Source organism: Dipodomys merriami, unplaced genomic scaffold (assembly GCF_024711535.1).
Source record: "Dipodomys merriami isolate MVZ:Mamm:240054 unplaced genomic scaffold, mDipMer1.0.p SCAF_34, whole genome shotgun sequence".
NCBI classification, from domain to species: domain Eukaryota; kingdom Metazoa; phylum Chordata; class Mammalia; order Rodentia; family Heteromyidae; genus Dipodomys; species Dipodomys merriami.
In genome coordinates this window covers 10,898,888-10,919,733 of record NW_027204937.1, presented here as the reverse complement: position 1 = coordinate 10,919,733, position 20,846 = coordinate 10,898,888, and the positions used below count along the sequence as shown (strand labels likewise).

Genomic DNA, 20,846 nt, shown 5'->3' with positions numbered 1-20,846 from the left:
GGAGAGGATTTGTCTCTTATCAGTAGCTGGTGGTGTCAGATGCAGGCTGTGGAGAATCCTTGCCAAAGACTGCAAAGCTGGGATGTGCTGCCGAGGTGTGACATCTAGACACAGCACAATCTTCTGTCATAACAAGGCTTGCCTAAGCTAATTTACTACCGAAAGTATGTACTTGATTCAAGTCTAACTACTCAGTGAACCACCTGTTTTTAAAGAAAGGAGTACAGATTTTGATCACATGAAATTTTTCATTAAGAGGCTAACATGGACACTCATACAGTTTATGGTGGGCGGTCTCAGAAGCTTTCTTGTGTATGAGAAACGGAGCTACAGGCCTTTTTGTATAAGTTCCTGTACATCTTGTCCATGCTGTTCTCAAACATGGGTCGGTGGGATTTTCCCTTGTAAGAAGCTGCCCTGTTGGACCAGTACTCGCTGTCATCTAAATGGAGATTGCCACGTGGCCGCTGAAACGAGCTATGGAAAAGGGCAAGAAATGATTAGCACACTTACAAAGGGAGAGAGATTATTATTTAGCAGCATATGGTGAGATGGAAACTAAATGGTCTTTCAATATGACTGTCTACTAGTAAAATTTTTGTGCTATGGAGCTGTTGGACTAAGGGATGGAAGCAGCAGGTTGCCATAGACTCCCATTGTTCTGGGTGTTTCTAGCCGAATGCTTCTCAATTTGTTATAGGTCTTTTGTCAAAACCCACATTTCTAATGGGGCACTAATGGCTCACACCTGTAATCTTAGCTACTCAGGAGACTGAGATTTGAGGATCAAATTTCAAAGCCAGCCCAGTCAAGAAGTCCATGAGACTTTCCAATTAACCACCTAAATCTCCAATTAAGTACCCCCAAAAAGGCAGAAGTGGGGCTGTGGCTCAAGTGGTAGAATGCTAGCCTTGATCAAAATAGCTCAGGACAGACAAACCCACAATTCTGAAATTGATAATGTCCAGTTTTCCTGCTTGGACTTCCACTGATGGGAACCTCAAGGCTCTCAAAGGGGTAATTTCTTTGAGTTCTCTCAGCTTTGAAAAAACATGAAAGTGACATCTTTGCCTGTATATCATAGGAATTAAGGATAAAACTAAAATAATGTACTGATTTTAGCAGCTTTTGCAGCTAATGTATTAAAAAGAACTTTTAGAAAGAGGTTTTCTGAAGGACTGACAAACCATCCTATTCATCCAAGTATGCACACAAGAAAAAGCAAGGGTAGCCGGGCGCTGGTGGCTCACGCCTGTAATCCTAGCTACTCAGGAGGCTGAGATCTGAGGATCGCGGTTCAAAGCCAGCCCGGGCAGGAGAAACCGTGAGACTCCTATCTCCAATAAAACCACCAGAAAACCGGAAGTGGCGCTGTAGCTCAAGTGGTAGAGCGCTCGCCTTGAGCTGAAGAGCTGAGGGACAGCGCCCAAGCCCAGAGTTCAAGCCCCACGACCGACAAAAAAAAAAAAAAAAAAAGAAAAAGCAAGGGTTATAATTACTAAAAAGTGCAAACAGAACTTTTCTGGTACTCTGCTTTACTCTTATTATAGAGACCTAAGGGATCCAAAGGCTCAGTCATTAACATTGCTTGGTGAACTGGAAAAAGAATCAATGTTGTAGTTTATAGCAAACTTTAACTAAGGAGCAGTGCTTTTCAAAATGTGGTCCTCATACTACCTGTATTATAATCATCCATGGCAATTCTTCAATGAAGACTTTTAGCTCTCAGAATACATGGGGACAGGAGTAGAATGCAGAATGTAACTCAGGTAATGAGGTAGTCAAAAATTTGAAAATCAGAGCCTTTCCAGTATAAACCCTATTTCTACTCCTCACTTCCCAGTCAGAATTAACTATATAGGTTAAGTACTTAAAAGCAGGATGATAAATAAAGCTTTGAGAAAGAACAATAAAAATTAAAAACAATCTCCTGTAAGATGTGTGCTTTCTGAACTTTCCTCTTTCTCTTTGGATTTTCTCCTTCAAATCCATCTGCAATGCCTACAACTTTGGTTTTTGTTTGTTTATCTGTTGTTTGTAGTGATTGGGACCATCCCAGGACTTCACACATGCTAAGCAAGTGCTCTACCAACTGAGCAGGTAGAACAACTTTTGAAAAGGACATCACACTCACATTTATGCTCTTGGGCATGTAGTAAAGGAAGATGCCCCTACATAATCATAGGTGAGACTCATTTTCAAGTACCCAGTAAGAAACTGGAACTGGAGGTGTGAGTCAAGAGGCAGAGTGCCAGTGCCCCGTGCTAGTGTTGAAACGTTGGGAGAATATAATGCATTCTATGTTTCATTATTTGGAATTCTTGTATCTGTTCCTCAGGAATCTCAGGAAGGTAATAATAATCAGTGGTATAGCAGCAAGGATTCAGGGAAGCTTTGACTCATGATTTGTTGTTTTAAGTCTGAACTTTATGGCTAGTGACAGTTTTCAAAATGGAATTTGCTAGTATAATCATGCAAAAATATTACACTAACATCCTGAAATTTGAGCTAGAAAAGAATTTTCTTACATATTGACAAATAATATTGACAAACTTGTCAGTAAAAACGTCTCGCTAGTGATTTTTGTGTCGGTGGTGGGGAAGGTCATTACACAGTTACCCAAACACATACCTATACTCAGGGTCACTGTCGTAGGCAGAGTCTCTGTATAAAAGACCTCTTTTCAGTTCCAGTTCTTCATCTTTCTCTGGGTCTCGCTCATCCTGAAAAATTTAAAAGACATAGGCCATTCATTTTCTCATTGCTTTTGACATGATGCTTCTGCTTCTTTGGGAAATATTCTTCATTTTAGGAAATTGTGTTAAATACTTAGGAAATTTCTTAGGAAGTAAAAAGATTGAGAATTATCCCTTTGAATAAAACTATAATTTCATTATATACACTTCTTCATCAACACATGAATGAAAATCATACCATGTCAAGATGTGTTAAATTATGTGGATTCAAACATGTACTTATAACTACAAAGGCAATAACTTAGGTTTGTTCATCACAAGGTAACATGCAATAAGGCAAGTCAGTTGACATGAAGACACATTGCATTCCTTCCTTGGTGGGCAACATGTTTAAACTTCTACTAGACATATACAAGGTTGTAAGAAACAGGATTCCTGTTAGTAAAAGCATCAGAAGTCTGCTTAGACAATATTAGTGGTGTTGACATTCCTAAGAGGAGATAACCTCAAGAGGAGAGCTAATGGTCTATAGCTGGCTTTTTCCTTGTAGATGCTGAGAGCACAGAACAAATGTCAAGAATATCAGTGCTTTGTTCAACCACAGGTCCAAAGCAGCAAGGTTCTGGCAGTCTCATGATACTAGGCAGAAAAATTAAAGATCTAAGAGGTCAGACTCCAGTGGTACATGATGGGTGCAAATTGAGCTAGCTTCCATCAAGATTGGGGGTGAGAGAGTGGGAGAGGCAAGGGAGGAGGTGTGGAGGTGGGGAGGAAAGAGATGGTAGGGAAACTATAAAGGAGGATGTAACAATGCTCGAGAGGAAATGGACTCTATCTTCTCATGCAACTGTAACCCCTCTGTACAGTACAGTATCTTTACAGTAGACTATATATATATTAACATTAAAAAACTAAGATTCACATAGAATGTCTGCAACTGCAGAGAGCCAACAATGGCTAAGTTGAAAGCCTCTGTAAGACAGGAGAATGCTTTATGTATTCTTGCCTGAGATGGTAAGTAATGTATACCATGCCAGCAAGGACCTGGAATCACAGTAAAACTAGGTTAAACACATGATGAGCTAAAACAAAGAACTCAATAGTGTTCTGAAGGTTTCACTTTGGAATACATATTTAAATATGGGATATGGAGAGCGCTCCTGTGCAGATCTTTTCTTAATGTTACATCTTATAGATGATACATTAACATGGGTAACTAACATTATGTTAGTTCACAATTTTATTTTCTACTCTTTCCAAAAATTTACTTTTCAGAACATGTTGTATTTAGTCTACATTTCTCCTAATCTCCTCTTATCTGTGACAAATTCCTCAGTCCATGTTACTTATACTCTTGAGAACTTTTTAATTGAATAATTTTTATTAATGTATCTTAATTGTATAAAGGGATTTCACTGCATATAATCTACTTTGATCAAATCCACTCTTTGATCAAATCCATTCCCTCTGCCCCGCATGTTGCCTTCCTTTTTAGTTGGTCTCACTCTATTTTCATACACACATACAAAGTACTTTGATTATAGCCACCCGTCTCCTCTCCATTTTTAAATGGTTAAATTTTAGAGCTTCTTATACATTCTGGATATTAATCCTTTCCCTGCTGAATTTCTGGCAAATATTTTCAATCATTTTATAGATTACGTTTTACTTTTTTTAATTGTGAAAATACAGATGGGCTATAAGTATATGGGCAAGATAATGAGTACATTTCTTATCAAGCATTGTTGCCTCCTCCTTTGTTTCTCCTTCCTATCTTTTGATGTGCAAATGTTTCTTTGAGTATTTTGAGGTTACATATGAATTTTGGGATTTTATTTATGTAAAGATGACAGATTTTATGAAGATTTCTTTGAATCTGTAGATTATTTTAGATATAAATAGTTTCAAAATATTAATTCTGTGACTTGACAAGACTTAACAGCTTTCAATACTCTTTCCTTTTTCTTTATACCTAATCTTTTAACATGCCTTTCAAGTTATTTTCTGGTCTTGCCTTTTTGGAATCCTAAATGACCTTCTATATCTAAATGACCATCTCTTTCCCAAGATTTAGGAAGTTTTCTGCTGTTACTTGAACATATTTTCTATGCTTTTGGTTTATACATCTCTTCTCCATCTTCTACATCCATGATTTGTATGTTTTGTCTTTTAATAATGTTCATGTTTTAATAATGTTCATGTTCAGATTATCTCTATTTTCATCTAAATGTCCTAATACATCCTGTCATAAAACTTAATGTTTTAAATTTGATACAATCCACTGGAGAGACTTTCAGCCATATAAATATAATATATATAATATAATATATAATAATATTATAAACACACACAGGTGGTACTAAAGATTTGAAGTCAGGGCCTTGCACTTGCTATGTTAAGACTGAGCCACACCACCAGCCTTGTTTTTCTCAGTTCAAGGAATGGCCTGTACAATGGATCTGTCACTTTGGGGTGGGGGAGATTAGGATCACAGGTTTATGCTACTTTGTGACCTTCTCATGTAGTTTAAGATGTGATAGGTGTGTACTGCTCTGCTCAGCTATGGATTGAGATCAATTTTTCTGTTCAGGCAGACTTTGAACCAAGTTTCTCTTTTTCTCAACTCAGTTTTTTCATCTGTTTTTGAACTTTTCATTTCCAGAACTTCATTTGTTTACAGAATTTCTATATTTTCATTTTATACAGTATCTTAATTTCATTTAGCTCTTTCCATTCTTGTAGAGTTAATTCAGATACCTATTTTTATTAATCATCTTTATATAATTTTTTTACTTTAAGATTTCATCTACGTCACTATCCTTAGTGTTTTGCATTTCTTGAGTTTGGGTAGAATAATGTTGCTTTGTTTTTTCAGCTTTTTTTTGTTTCTGCATTGTACAACAGAGACCAAGTTCTTGGAAATTTTAATCGGTCTTTCAGTTAAAACATTCTCAGTGTTCTAGCAGTATAGTGTTATAGCAGGGGTTGGAGGTACTGGACTAAGGGTCACTCATGTTTAGGACACTTTGGCTTGAATTCCAGCAGTAATCAGAATGAGGAAAATTACCTGGAGTTTCGTACAGCTGGAGGAGGCTACAGAGTGCTTAGACCCTGCCTAGCACTTCATGTCTCCATGGGGTTAGGAAGCTATGGAGATCATATAATTCAGAGTCTGAAGTCAGGTATTTCAGATTAACCTGAAGCCAACATGTGTGGCCAGAATGCAGGATCTAGAGGCTGAATTATGCCAGCCACCTGTTCAGCACTGTTTCTCCTGAAACCCTCAGACATTTAGCTTCACTATTCATCATGGAGGGCAGACCTCTGACCACTGCACTCATGCTCCTCAACACTTGAAGCTCTCTGCAGGTTTCTTGTCAGACTTTCTCCCTCTCCATAAACTCCAACTCAGAGACTATAACAGGAGACTTTCTGAGCCATAACTGACTATTCCTTGTTTTCAAGCCCCAAGAGTAAGGCCTTTATACAAGGAAAAGAAAAGAATCTTTCTTGACCAAAGACAGCCTTCCACACCAGCCCAATCACTAGCTCACTTTCACTAGGTATAAGGATTTTGAGAATTGTAGTCTTATCCTAAAGTTAGAATTCTCAGTCTGTCACCAGGGATCTCTGGCTTATGATTTGATCTTCAGGTAATTTTCTTATCCTAATTATAGAAAGCTTTCAAAAGAAAAGTTTAGAAACTAACATATAAATGCCTTTGATGAGCTTGATGTGATTTCAAGACATCTTTTACCCGGTCGTGGATCTCATCACAGTTTGGTGAACACCAATCAGAATGGAATCTGTAGGCATTAAAAACAAGAAATTTATATTAGAGGGAAACATATTATTCCCAAATTTCAGAGACATGTGATTTTTTTTTCTTACCCTTGTGTGATTTTTGTCTTACCCTTGTGTGATTTAATGATTAGTTCTTTATAATAAATTTAAAGATAGAAGCATAGAAGCATTCACTTTAGAATAGTCTCCTGCATATGTGAAAGGAAGTTCAACTGCATCTATGCAAATACAATGGGAGACTGTTGTTTATAATCTCTGTAAACAAATCTTGGAAATTGGTGGGGGGGGCAGGAGGATTGAGTGGGGGGGTGGGGGGAGGATGGGAAGGGATGGGAAGGGGAAACAAAGGAGGCTACGATGCTTGATAAGAAATGCAATGCCCATGTAATTGTAACCCCTCTGTACAGTATTTTTACAATAAAAAAATTAAAATTAAAAAATAAATAATTTAAAAAACAACAAAAAAAAAACAAATCTTGGAAATAAGGGATCTACCTATGCAGCTCCAAGTGGAACTCTTCAATATTATTATAGAATCCACTAGTCTGTGCTGTGGTATAAGGAATGTTTATCACTCATTAAATTGATTTATAAAGATAAAAACTAAGCATGATGCAAAAAAGTATATGAGCTAATTAGGTGTGCCAATGTTTCTTAAGAGTTGTGAAGTCTGATATATTTCAATTCATAAAATATTAATATTTATTCTTCAAAGAAATAGAATTCTGAAACAAAACTAAAGTAATTTTGTGGTATGCTAACTGTATTTTTAAAAGGCTCAAGAAAGCACCTTCACTATAATATTCAATTGCTTATGTCTATTGATAAATGTTTCTTAAAATTTTGTTTATTAATAGACATGATTAAGGAGTTATCATTTTACTACTAAAAGAGTTTATCTGCATAAATATTCATTGAAATTAAGTAAATTACTTCTAATTTAGATAAACTCTTATGGTTATGTTTGCCATATTGCTTCTAGGCAAAAGTTACAATTTTGCCTGGTATATAAAATATATATTTGTGTCAGTTTAAATTGTTTATTGATTCCAGAGGTTATATATAAACACCCTGCAAATATACTACCAATTACCTTGGGAAAAAAATTAGAGAATGTTTTGTATTTAAAGATGAGGTACTAAGGATTGAAAAACAAAATGTTTGTTGTATTTAAGTAATGTATTAAAGATATATTTTATAATACACCAAATCTAGATCATTTTATGAAGATGCACACAGATGTTTTACTGTAGTGAAAATAAAAAAATGTGTGTGCCTGAGAATATATCAATAGAATTTTAGATATATTTAAATGAGTTCCAAACTATATTGCCATTATATTCTTTTATTTTAAAAACAACGACGTTGTTTTTCTGTTTATCATTAAAAGCACCCATTTTATTCTAGTAAAAAAAAGTGTGCATAAAAATATGGTATAAATGTGATATTGTGAGTTATCCCCAGCATTGAAATATAAAGAGATTGGCTGATTTTAGCTAGATCATAACTTCAACAAAGCTTTCTCAAACTGAAAAAGGCAGAAGCCAAACATGGAATGAAATTGTGAACATGTAGCGAGACTAAAATTGAGGATAAAGAATAAAATTGAGGCTACCACTGTAGTATTGTGATGGTTTTATAATTGGAAAGGACCTGATCAACAAAAGCCATTCCCTGATTCAAAATCAGGGAATACCAGACTTCAGCAAGAAAGCTCTCATTTTTTTTTTTTATGGCAGTGGAGAGAGGGGTGGGAAAACAGGAGAAAGGGGAGTTGTGGGAGGAAAGGGAAAAGGTACCAATCCTGGGACTCGAACACAGGGCCTAGGAACTGTCCCTCAAGGTCAGCACTTACCACTTGAACCATAGCTCCACTTCCACAGTTTTTGGTAGTTTTAGTAGAGATAATAGTCTCACAAATTTTCCTGTCTGGATTGGCTTCAAACTTGGATCCTCAGATCTCAGCCTTCTGAGTAATTAGGATTACGTGCATGAGCTACCAGCACTCAACCAGTTTCTTTTGAACTTTGGATGGCTAATATGTCTCATATATGTTGAAGGTAAATAGATGAAATCATCTGTTTGTAAAAGGGTGCCTTCAATATAGCAGCCAAACATACTCTTGTTCAAGTTACCAGTTTTGAGCTGTACTTTTCATATATTCATTATTAATTATGTCCAATGACCTTAATATACTATAGGATTTAATGGCTAACTCTAGATTTTGTACACCATGCAAATATGCTAAATTTTCAGCTTGTAAAAAGTGGGGAAAAAATGAAAATTTCAGTTCTTCAATTCCTATGTACAATTTAAAATAACCTTTTCTATGTTACTGTGATGAGGCAAGGAATTTCCTACTTTGCTTTTGAAAAACTTATATGAAGAGAGATTATTTCATTTATATCCAAATTTTCCAAGTGTCTGGCTTGGATTAACAAAACACCAGAAAACTGGAAGTAGCTCAAGTGGCAAAGTGTTCACCTTGAGTTAAAGAGCTCAGGGACAGTGCCTATGCCCAGAGTTCAAGCCCCATATCCTCCAAAAAAAAAGAAATAGAAAAAGAAATAACTGTTGAACAGGCAGATGTTTTCTGTTTCTATTAGACTATTCAAAGGATTAGTGTCAAAACAGACTACCCATTACCTTTCCCTGAGAGAAGCTCGATTTAACATGGGGCTTGGGCAATGCTTTGGCACTGATGAGGGCGCTGAGTGGACTAGTAAGGTCCTCGTTGAATGCTGGGGCTTCATACATGGCCTGGAGCCCAAATAGTCTTCACACCTTTCTAAAGAGTCATCGAAGTCTCTTCCATGGGGTGTCCTGATAACCTGTTTAAAAATATGTATATATGTTTCTATATCTAGATCTATTTACATAGATGTGTATCTACATATCTCCTATGTATGCAAAAGGTTTTTGAATAGGGTTGGCATAAAGGTGGGTATATATAAAAAAAGAACACATATTCATAAAGTAAATGATAGCCTACTTAAGCTTCATTTCATTTGTTCTGGGAATGGACAAATACAGAAAGATAGAAGAATTACTTTCTCAGGCAAGGAGAGACAGACTTAAAGCATATACCTATCATGGTCAAGCACAATGAAAGTACTGCTTTGCCAGCTATTCATTTGATGGTGGACTAATCAAGAATAAGTAAGGGTATCAAAGAAGTTATGGACAAACCAATAAGCACTCCAGTTAAATTGACAAATGACCTGGAGACGCTTCTGAAAAGAAGTACAAATGGACAATACATGGAAAAATGTTCATTATCTTTAGCTACTAAGGAAATGCAAAGTAAAATATATTGAGTTTCTTCCTCACCATCAAGACTCTCAATAGAAGATGTGGAAGTAAAGGAATCCTTACACACTGTTGTTGGGACTGTAAAGCCACCGTGGAAAACAGTATGGGGTTCTTCTAAACACTAAAAATACAGCTACCCTACAATCCAGCTATACCCTTTCTGGAGATAAGTTTGAAAGATACTGAGAGTTATAACATATATATTCTATATAACCTTTATTGCAGCACCTTCCACAAAACAGCAAGCTATGAAATCAGCTTTGGCATACATCAATATATGAATGTACACAGAAAATGTAGTGTGTGTATGTATAATACATGTATGGATGTATTAAAACACACTATATAACATTGAATCAGGAAAATTACCTGAGCTTTTCAAGTTTTTAATCAGAAATCCTCAGTCAGTGTGGTATTTCTATCATTGCTTATAAAGAAGAGAGCATACCTCAAACAAAGTCTGGGCAAATACCAATATCTAGGTAGGATTTAGTAGCATTGTTATATCTTTTTCAAGGCTAGAACCCATTGAAATATGACACTGCTCTTTAATTTATAATACTGAGATAAAAAGTAAATAAAAAACAAAACAATACTGTGAGTTAAAATTAACCTCTCTTCTTTCTCTTATACGAACACAAACACTGAATAATTAATTCAAATGAATAATCAAATCCACAAAAGACTTGTTCGAAGACATTTTGTTAAAGGACTGACTATTTTGATCCACTTGACATAACAGCCAAAATAATGACATTCCATGATGTGACAATTATTTTTGTATTTTTTACTAAATAAATATGATAATCCTCGTGTAGTTGTATATGAGAAATCTATTTATGCTATTGTCTAAAATCTAGGACAATTATGTTTCTGTCATTCATTTGACAAACCTTATAATCCTTGGCACGACAACAGCCAACATGGGAATGGTCTGAAAAAGAAATAAAATATAAATATAACATAAAGGAGAGTATTTGTTTTTACCTTTGATGTTACTATCACTGGTGAAATTGCTATTCCTGGCTTATAGAGAGCTGCCTTCTAGCTAATTCCTCATGTATCATGGAGAGATAGCAACACACATACAAGAAAACACAGTGGGAAAGTGGGAGAAAGCGGCAGGAAGAGAGGGTGAAGGAAGGGAGAAAGGGAGTGGGGGGGAGGGAGGAATAGAGAATAGGAGTTCTCTAGTCTTTTCTTACAAGGGCATTTAAGCCCACCACAGTGCATATAAATCTAATCACTAAAGGCCCCATTTTCAACATATCAGTTTGGGGTTAAGGTTTCAACATATATTTATATGATACAATTCAGTCTATAGTAATGTCTTTCAAGTGTGAAAAGCATATAAGAATTATTTGTACTATTACTACTTATGTTAAAAGTTAAAGATAAAAATACATTCATAGAGGTTAAACCCTTGCAACATGTCTTTTTTTGAAATATAAGCATTTTATAATTATATGGAAAGTTTATGTTTACTGATTATGTGCAAAGGTATTTTATATGGTAATATTTCCATTATTCATTAATTAATAAACTAATTATCACAGTAGTCAAAATGGCTTTTTCAAGGATGCCAAGTTTATAAATAAGTGGTAAAGACAGGATTCAAGTATATGTCTAAATATATGTCCCAAACCCTAACCCAAAGCTCTTCTCACTAGTGTTTCCCTAATGTGGTAAAGTGAGAAAGATGTTCCTTAGGCAAGTTTAGAAGATGTCTAGAAACAAAATCAAGTTTTTTGAATAGAAGGTATTATGTTAAAATTTACTATGAATCTCAAAGAACAGTATGGTTTGTAGCAGGAATCTTTTTTCTTAGCTGGTCCTGGGCTTGAACTCAGGGCCTGGATGCTGCCCCCGAGATTCCTTTGCTGAAGCCTAACACCCTTATCACTTCAGCTGCAGTGCACTTCCAGCTTTTTCTTAGAGATAAGATTCTCACAGGCTGGCTTTGGACCATGATCCTCAGATGTTAGCCTCCTGAGAAGCTAGGGGGAATTAAGAAAGCACCTATGTGGGTATCCTAAATAAGCTGTAAAAAGCTACACTTCACACCATGTTGTTAATAATGCAGCAAAGATTGTTTTCATTTGATCAGTGCCATGTTGAGGCCCTGGCTGCAGTTGAGACAAAATAATGAAGATAACTTCTAGTTTACCATTGTGCATTCTGGCCCATCCATCTCTTTCACAGTCTCTGCCAGAAGATCCAAACACAGCATCAGCCCTGGGACTTGGAGGATCAACCTAAGGGAAACAGAATTTTGGAAGCAAAAAGAGTTTAACTGTTCGCAGTCCCAATATCCTAGTTCCGGGAAAACTACTAAGGTATATATACTAGTTACTAAACAAAGTAAATCAAAACCACAATTAGATACCATTCTATATCCACTGAATGAAACAGGACTGGTTTAGAGCTCAGAATTAGAACACTTGCCCAGAATGAACGATACCTTGGGTTCAACTCTACTGCCACCAGGGGAAAAAAAACATTTTTAAATTTTAAAAACTCCCTAAAGAGTTGGAATGGTGTGGGACTCCCTTTTCATCAAGAAAACTTGGCTGTTTATAAAATCCTACTTTGACATTTTAATATTAATGTCCATTAAAACCTAGATCAACTTTTAGAATTTTGTTTTATGTCCATTGTATAAGAAAGGAAATGGGTTCTTAAGAGGATTCATAATGGAGCTTGATCTCTTCCATATTTTTTAAACTTTCAAGTTAATTTTCTATTTTTGATTGCTGGTTAACAATTCAAGAAAGAAAACTATATAAACTAAAAGTTGAAAGTCACTTTGGAAAAAATTTAATGGCAGAAAAGACAATCCATTTGAAATGGAAATGTTTAAGTGAGCACCTACATGTCTAATCACAAATGGAGGCTTATCTGTTTCTTTTTTGAATTCATATGGTCCCAGATTTAAATGGGCCAGGCGCCGCCTGGTGTCTTCAGATAGCTCACACATGCGTCTTTTTGTGTAGGGAGATGGAGAGTGAGATTTTGAAGAAATTGTAGGCTGTTCGTAGCTTTTTGCATTTATGCAATACTTATTTCTATCAGGTGACTTGGATTTTTTCTTTTGTGATCTTGATGTTCTGCTTTGCAGTCTGCCATGTGATTTTTCAACTGGAGTTGAATGGTAAACAAATTTATCCTAAACATAAAAAATAAAAATTAACTTAGGTAGAAAGCATTTTCAAGGCATCCTACAGGTAGAGAAAAATACAAAGCTATCAAAAGCCAACTATGCCAGTCCCTCCTGTCTGCTGATTCTTGGGGGAGGTCAAATTTGTGTGCTCCTAGACAACTCCTTGTATAGTAAGTGGTAGTGAATACAGTTTATAGTAGCAAACTTCCTTCTTAAGTCTTAAAGGGCTTAATAAAAATAGAAGTCCAATAAACTTAATTATATGGAAAAATTAATGTAAACTTTGGTGATACACATTTTAATTAAATTAATTACATAGTAAGTTATATGAGTAGAATTATAAGGTTCTCTACATGCTATAAATTTTCAACTAAATGACAACCATTTTATATCTGAACCCATGAACCCACAGGGTTTTTGGGTGGGTTTTTTTTTTTTTTTTTTTTTTGCCAGTTCTTGGGGCTTGAACTCAGAGACTGGGCGTGTCCCCGAGTCCCTTTGTGATGAAGGCGAGGGCTCCACCTCTTGAGCCACAGCATCACTTCCAGCTTTTGTTGAGTAGTTTATTGGAGATAAGAGGCTCAGACTTTTCTGTCCCTGCTGGCTTTGAACCATGATCCTCAGACCTCAGCCTCCTGAGTAGCTAGGATTACAGGTGTGAGCCATTGGTGCCTGGCTTGGACCAATGTTTTATTTTATTTTTTAATTTAACTTTATTGTTAAGAGGGGTTACAGTTACATAATACATAAGGCAGTGAGTACATTTATTGTCGAACATTGTTACCCCCCCTCCCTCATTTCTCTCCCACTTTTCCTCCCCCCCAAGCCCCCCACAAGTTGTACAGTTCATGAAGATGAATAAAAGTCATGTCTCTCAGGGCTGGGAAGTTGGCTCGGTGGTAGAGTGCTTGCCTTGCATGCATGAGGCCCTGGCTTCGATTCCTCAGCACCACATAAGCAGACAAAAAAATCTGGAAGTGGTGCTATGGCTCAATTGGTATAGCGCTAGCCTAGAGCTGAAGAGCTGAGGGACAGCACCCAGGCCCAGAATTCAGGCCCCACAACCGACAAAAAAAAAAAAAAAAGTCATGTCTCTCAAGGCTTTTCTGCGGCTGGCTGGCTTGGAACTGTGATCCTCAGATTTCAGCCTCCTGAGTAGCTAGGATTACAGGTGTGAGCTACTGATACCCAGCTTGGACCCATATTTTTATAAAAAACAAAAATGGGTAAAAGTCATGTTATAAACTTTAACAACTATCTGGTTACCAGTCTAAAGATTTTAAGATGAAAAAACAAATTTGAGCTGAGTGTGATAGGGAACATGCCTGTAGTCCCACCCAGTTGGGAGCCTAAAGTTGAAGAGTAGCCTGAACAACTTAGTATCTTATCTTAGGCAAAATGAGAAGGAAAATCAATTTAAGAGCTCTGATTTTTGTATTAATAGTTCCCCCCTCCAAATATACTCTTTCCTATAAATGCCTTATGAGTTGGATTATATGTAAATAATTTAAGATTTCTTCATGTATTGGAATTATAAGAAGCTTTTCAATTAGGAAAAACGGACAGTTGAAAATGTCGTTCAAAAACTTTAAATGTCTTTCTAACTTTTAATCCTTTTAAAAATTATCAATCCTACTTCCTTTGCTAGATTCGCAATTCACCCCCCTCTAAAAAAAAAAAAAATCGAAACAAAAACCAAACATGAATTGAAGGGAGAAGATTCAACATACAGGAATGAAGGCAGGTCTAGTGGCTCCCTGCAGCCCCGGTGGGAACCAAACTGTTTCATCCATCTTTCTTTCTTTCTTCTGCCATCTTTGATGTGATCCTTCCTGGGCCTTGTCCGAATGTCCAATAGCCTCAGGACCTACGGACCTTCCTCTATAGCTTCACCCACCTCTGTGACATCACTTGGGGGTGTCACAGAAGGCAGTGACTCACAGAAGGAGGAAATTCTAGCACTAGGAAGGATCTTTGAGGCTGCCAAAATACTCAAGCAATGAATCTTTCCAAGACCCTTAGCTGGAATTCTTGATTTCTACTGTATTTTAGAATTCATCACTATCAGACCCATAGTCTCCTTCACTGGGAGGAAAATCTCTTCCTCATCAAAACTTCAAATTCTTTGCCTACTTTTATTTTCATGGAATTTATTACTTTTGCTACCACCTTAGTCCTTATGTTTCTTTCCCCTCGTCCTTCATAGGCTTTTAGTGTCCAGGCTGAAATAATCATTTCAGCAATGTTTAAAGTTCCTTCTTACACACCTATCTCTGACTAAACCGTAAGCAACCAATTCTATCTTCTTTATTAAGGGTTTTTACTGTTCTATACTACTACAGGAAGTTATAAACTGCGTATTATCTGCTACAAATGGCAAGCTAATGAAACATAAAATAGCCGCCTTTACACTGGTCACAAAATGACTTCCTCTAGCCACATCTAGGATAGTTTCTCTTAGGAAGCCCCAGATGAAATAAAGATAATCAGAAACCATAGGTCTTGTTCTAATAAAAATGTCTGCCAAATGCCAGGCATGAAGTCACCCTAAAGCACTCAGCTTTAACCCCCAATCCAGACCAAAAAACCATCCCCAGTAGATCCAGTGTTACTGTCTTAAGCCACTAAATCAGTGAGGATTATAACAAACTAAAGTCAAGAGTGAGCATATTAAGATGGCATCAATCTTTTAATTTTAATAATTTCACTTTTCAGCAGGTAACTAAATAAGAAAAAGTACTTTTCCCCCAAATTATGCTTGTCAGTCCATTAAATGGGTCATGAAACATTCTGAAACTAAAGTACAAGAGAATAAGGATTTTATAATTTTATGAAATATACTTTACTCCTCTAAATCAAAAGCTGTATTGTTTGAAAATGCTGCTTTACATCTATGAAATTTTAATTGTGACTAATATAAACTTGAAAAAATGGGTTTTCACATTCTTAATGAAATAAATGACTATTAACATTCAGAATTTTAGTGTAAAAGTGAAATACTCTGTTGTTTCTACTAGGCAGTATTTTTTTTAGCATATATATATATTTATTTATATTTTTTGATGCTGGGCTTGGATTCAGGGACTGGGCACTGTCCTTGAACTTTTGTGCTCAAGTCTAGCACGCTACCAGTTGAGACAGATCCACTTCTGACTTTTTGGTAGTTAATTGGAGTTGAGTCTCATGGACTTTCTGCCTGATCTGGCTGTGAACCATAATCCTCAGATCTCAGACTCCTAGCAGCTAGTATTACAGGCATATGTGACCAGCACCCACCCACTCTTACCTTTTATTTTAATTGTTATATTTTATATCTCCAAGTATTATGATTTTTTAAAATAGCCTTAGTTTTAAAAATAGGCTCAAAATTTTAAGCTGTAAATCCATGAATTCTGTGTTATACATGGGTACATCACATATATTCTCTAATTTTCACAACTTATAAGTTTCAGGTCTCTCTGTTTATAATACATATTTTCTACATTTTTTTCTTTTGTTTTGTGGTGTGTTGGTTATTGAACCCCAAGCCTCATGCAGGCTAGACAAATGCTCTACCACTAAGCTGCATCCCCAGCTATAAAGCATATTTTCTTAAGTATTGTTTGATAGCAAAACTGTTCCCTCACATCCATATTCAGTAAGGATCAAATGACACATAGGGAAACTTCTAGTCAGAAAGAAAGCAATAGTCTGGCTAAAAGTTTCACTGGAGGGCTGGGAAGGTAGCTCAGTGGTAATGCGCATGCCTTGCATGCATGAGGCCCTGGGCTCGATTCCTCAGTACCACATAAGCAGAAAAAGCTGGAAGTGGCACTGTGGCTCAAGTGGTAGAGCACTAGCCTTGAGCTGAAGAGCTGAAGGACGATGCCGAGGCCCAGAGTTCAGGCCCCACGACTGACAAAAAAAAAATTTTTTTTCAGTGGAAACTGTTTTATTAAATGACAACTCTGTACAATGACTTACAAATAATGAAGAAAAGTCAGAATCTAAGCCCAAGTTGTGTTTTTAAAGAGGGAGAGGGTAACAAGTTCAACAAGAAATGTACTCACTACCTTACTGTAACCTCTCTGTACATCACTTTGACAACAAAATTAAATTTTTTTTTAAAAAGCAAGTTGTAAATGGTCTCTGGATTTGGGAAGCATCTTGTCAGATTTCTTACAGCTATTTTTAAAAGATAAATAACTAGATTCTGGCTTTGAAACACTAGGTATCTTTCTAAACAAAATGAGAATGTTCCTTCAGTAATTCTATAATGACATTTTACCTTTCTTAGTTTGTCTCAATAACATCCTCAGTAAAATTACTTGAAAAACTAATAACATAGTAAGTTAAGTTATTGCTTACAGGATGGGTATGGGCTGTATAGATCACTGGCTCTTCATCACAGACAGGTCATTGTTACCTGGTCTTGATGTACCTGCTTGTAAATGATGCCAGGCCATTATTAAATTACCTATAGATAAGGTAATGTGTCTATCACAAGACCACCTTGGAAATTAGCAAGAAATTAGAAAAGAACAGTAGATCCAGATAGCTTATTAAAGGTAATTTTCAGAAACACAGAAGGTATTTAGGCTGAATGTCCAAACTTCCTTTGATTGTATAGGACCAATATGGTGACCAAACTAAGCAACAGTCTCTTAAGAAATCATATACACACAAGAAAACATTTATAACTAGCCTCTCAGACTGGGAACTTGTGTCACAGCTGCTAAAAGGCATCCTTTGAAACTTTCTGTGGTAACCTGTAACTTCCATAAGAGGTACAGAAGCCTTAAATCATTTTCAATGAAACTACTTGATCACATCTTTCTGGAAGCCTGGTTCCTTTGTATAAAAAAGTAAATTCATATAAACAAACATGACAAAAAAAACATCATGGCATCCTCTATCATTTCATCTCACATTTATTTAGGTATAACCAAACGTAAATATTTTGGTTAGTGGTGTTACCTGAAGACTGAACAAAAAAGTAAAAAGAACTGCAGCCAGCACAAAAGAATAAAGCCTGCCAAACAGCCACAGATATGAACAAGTAAAATTATTAAATATTTTAAATAATTTTAACCTGAGTGCGGCACTTCCTTGAACTTATCAGACATTCAGTAATAACTGAAGTTGTAGAAAATTCCAGCTTTGGAGCAATTCCCTGGAATTTAAAAAGACAGGATTAGACATTTCAATTTTAAAAGAGGCAATTACTGCCTAAGGTAATCATCTCTTAGCTTGAACTTTTTATTAGAGATAAAGTCAAAATAGTAAAGCTAAATCTTAGCAGGAAATAGTTTCATTGTTGATTACATTCAAACAAACTGAAGACTGTTAATCTACAGTACAATCCTCAACTTTTTTAACTGTTAGAACTATTTAACTATTTGACCAAAAAAAATAAAGTGTGTGTGTATGTATGTGTGTGTGTGTGTGTGTGTGTGTGTGTGAGAGAGAGAGAGAGAGAGAGAGAGAGAGAGAGAGAGAGAGAGAGAAAGAGAGAGAGAGAGAGAGAGAGAGGGAAAGAGAGAGAGAGAGAGAGAAAGAGAGAGGGTGGGTTGTGGCTCAAGTGGTAACTCCTGCCTATTAAGTATAATTTCCTGAGTTTAAAACTTATTTTTTTCAAAAGAAAGGAATATGTTAATTAGCTTCATAAAGACATTTCACTAGATAGATGATAGATACATACATACATAGACACATTGACCATACTGCATTACTATAAACATGAAATATGTATAGTCTCACAAACATAACTCCTCAGGCCTCCTGTGTATGCAGTTTTTAAATAGTACACCCTGTAGTATAATTCACATTTTCACATTCAAATCTATTAATGCCAACCAATACTCCCTGCCCATAGCTTCTGTTCTACCACAGCAGAAGTCAGACATGACTAACAACCCAACCCTACAAATCTAGCCTGTGAGTAAGTTTAACGTTTAAGATGTTTTATCCATTATAGGATTTGCATAAGGGCTGAAATAGTTTTCTGCAAACATATGTTTTATTAATATTTACTATGCCTGATTGTTAGACATCTATTACTACAACTAACATATTACTCCATATCTAGCAGTTTAAAATATCAGTTAAAAGAATGGGCATGGTGGTTTATGCTTGTAATTCCAGCTTCTTGGAAGGTGGAGGCAGAAAGACTGTCTATCAAAGCTAACTCAGGTGAAAAAGAGAAAGATCATATATCAGAAAAGAAGCCAGGTCTAGTGGTTCATGTTTGTAATTTCAGCTACACGGGAGATACAGGGAGGAGGACTGCTGTCAGAGGCTGCCTGTGGACAAAAAGTGCAATACCCTGTCTGAAAAATAAAGTCTAAAGGCTGAGATGTGGCTCAAATGGTAAAGTGCTTGCTTACTAAGTGTAAAGCTCTGAGTTCAAAATCCCAGTACAAGGAAATAAAGAAAAAAATAAAACACTAGCAAACATTTATTATCCCAGAGAGTTTCTATGGTCCAGCAATCTAACAGAGGTTGAGCTATGGATTTCTAGCTTAGAATTTTTCACAAGATTTTAGTCGAGGCATAATTTGGTCAACTGAAGGCGTGACTGGGGCTTGACATCCTCCTTCTCAAGAAGGTTCATCCCCACTGCAGCTGGCCAGAGACCTCAAGTCCCTTCTTACTTTTTCCAAAAAGACTTACCTACTCATCATAAATGCCTCTCCATAGGACTTTCGAGTGTCTTCATGACATGGTGACAAGTTTCCCAATGTGAGCCTCAAGGCAAAACATGAAAGAAGCTACAGTGATAAAGTCTCAGGAGTCCTGTACTGTTAAATCTATGACATTCTGTCCTGTGGCAGGTAAGCACAGATCACACTCCAGGACACTGGAGCTGGGCTGCCTTTCTAAAGGAGCATTTCCAAAGTATTCATGTATAAGGTTAACGTTTAAAGTCTGCCCTCTGGCAACAATTTACTCAAATTCCTCTTCCATGCAAAACATACTTGCCCTCAGCCATCAAATAAAAGGAATTGTGAAGAAAGAAAGAAAAAAAATATTGGCAGATTGAATTCCACAATGTCTACATGTAAACCAAGTCGTAGCATAGATTGGCTTCCCTCACTCATCCAACAAAAGGAATTGTGAAGAAAGAAAGAAAGAAAACATTGGCAGATTGAATTCTACAATGTTTACATGTAAACCAAATCCTAACATAGATAGGCTTTTGGGGTATGTGGGCCAGTACAGCTTCTATTTATATCAAAGAAAAGTTACCTTTGCGGCAAGCAAAGAACAATCACAACAGGCATTCCTGTTTACCAGGGAGGAATGGAAATAACCGGGAATCACTTGGTCTATAAAAATTCTGAAATCCAGAGAAATGTTGGACATTCCTTAACTAGAGCTTGGTCCTATTATTCTCAGAACTATCCATGGTTTTTGGCTTGATGGTGTGGAGTCTTCTTCCATCCTCTAATCATAATTCTTTTGAATTGTGATTATAGATCAACAGGAGCTGTCCAGGGTTCTGAGCTTGGTTCCTGTCAATAGAATATCGGGATTCAAAGGTCTTTTTATTTTGTGATGCCTCTCTTCATTTCAGAAAAAACTATCTCTAAAACATTTTTGGAGGCATGGTGAGCTTTGTTGGGTTCCCTCCATTAAAGCAAAGCCACAATCTAATCTATACTGGGGCACACCTTTCTCGGTAGGATTCTTCTGAGAGTCCTGAGAGATAATGCCCAGTAGCAAACCCACATTTTCCAAGCAATATGAAGTTTTAATGAAGAATTTTACAGTTGCAGCTTCAGCTTCATCAGACCAAAGTTTTCTGCAAGTGGACTAGAATGTGATTTTCTCAGCAGTTATTTCTTAATTTCAGCAATGTCTGCCAGCAAGAAAAACTAGGAATCATGTGAAAT

At 36.4% G+C, this 20,846-nt stretch overlaps 1 protein-coding gene across 2 annotated transcripts in view; it reads right to left on the bottom strand.

The window, feature by feature from the left end:
- Positions 1-228: 228 nt before the first annotated feature.
- Positions 229-20,846, bottom strand: part of Spata6 (spermatogenesis associated 6) — a 63,252-nt gene continuing 42,634 nt past the window's right edge. The window contains exons 1-9 of one of the 2 annotated variants that reach the window (XM_069987283.1): positions 20,200-20,331; positions 18,044-18,124; positions 12,685-12,978; positions 11,980-12,067; positions 10,706-10,746; positions 9,147-9,331; positions 6,406-6,502; positions 2,632-2,723; positions 229-477 (exon numbers count right to left, since the gene is read on the bottom strand). In XM_069987283.1, the coding sequence (XP_069843384.1) occupies positions 297-477; positions 2,632-2,723; positions 6,406-6,502; positions 9,147-9,331; positions 10,706-10,746; positions 11,980-12,067; positions 12,685-12,978; positions 18,044-18,124; positions 20,200-20,316 (1,176 nt within the window). In that variant the 5' untranslated portion in view covers positions 20,317-20,331 and the 3' untranslated portion in view covers positions 229-296. Of the gene's footprint in view, positions 478-2,631; positions 2,724-6,405; positions 6,503-9,146; positions 9,332-10,705; positions 10,747-11,979; positions 12,068-12,684; positions 12,979-18,043; positions 18,125-20,199; positions 20,332-20,846 lie in introns of those variants that run through there. The other variant, XM_069987282.1, reaches the window with a different exon arrangement.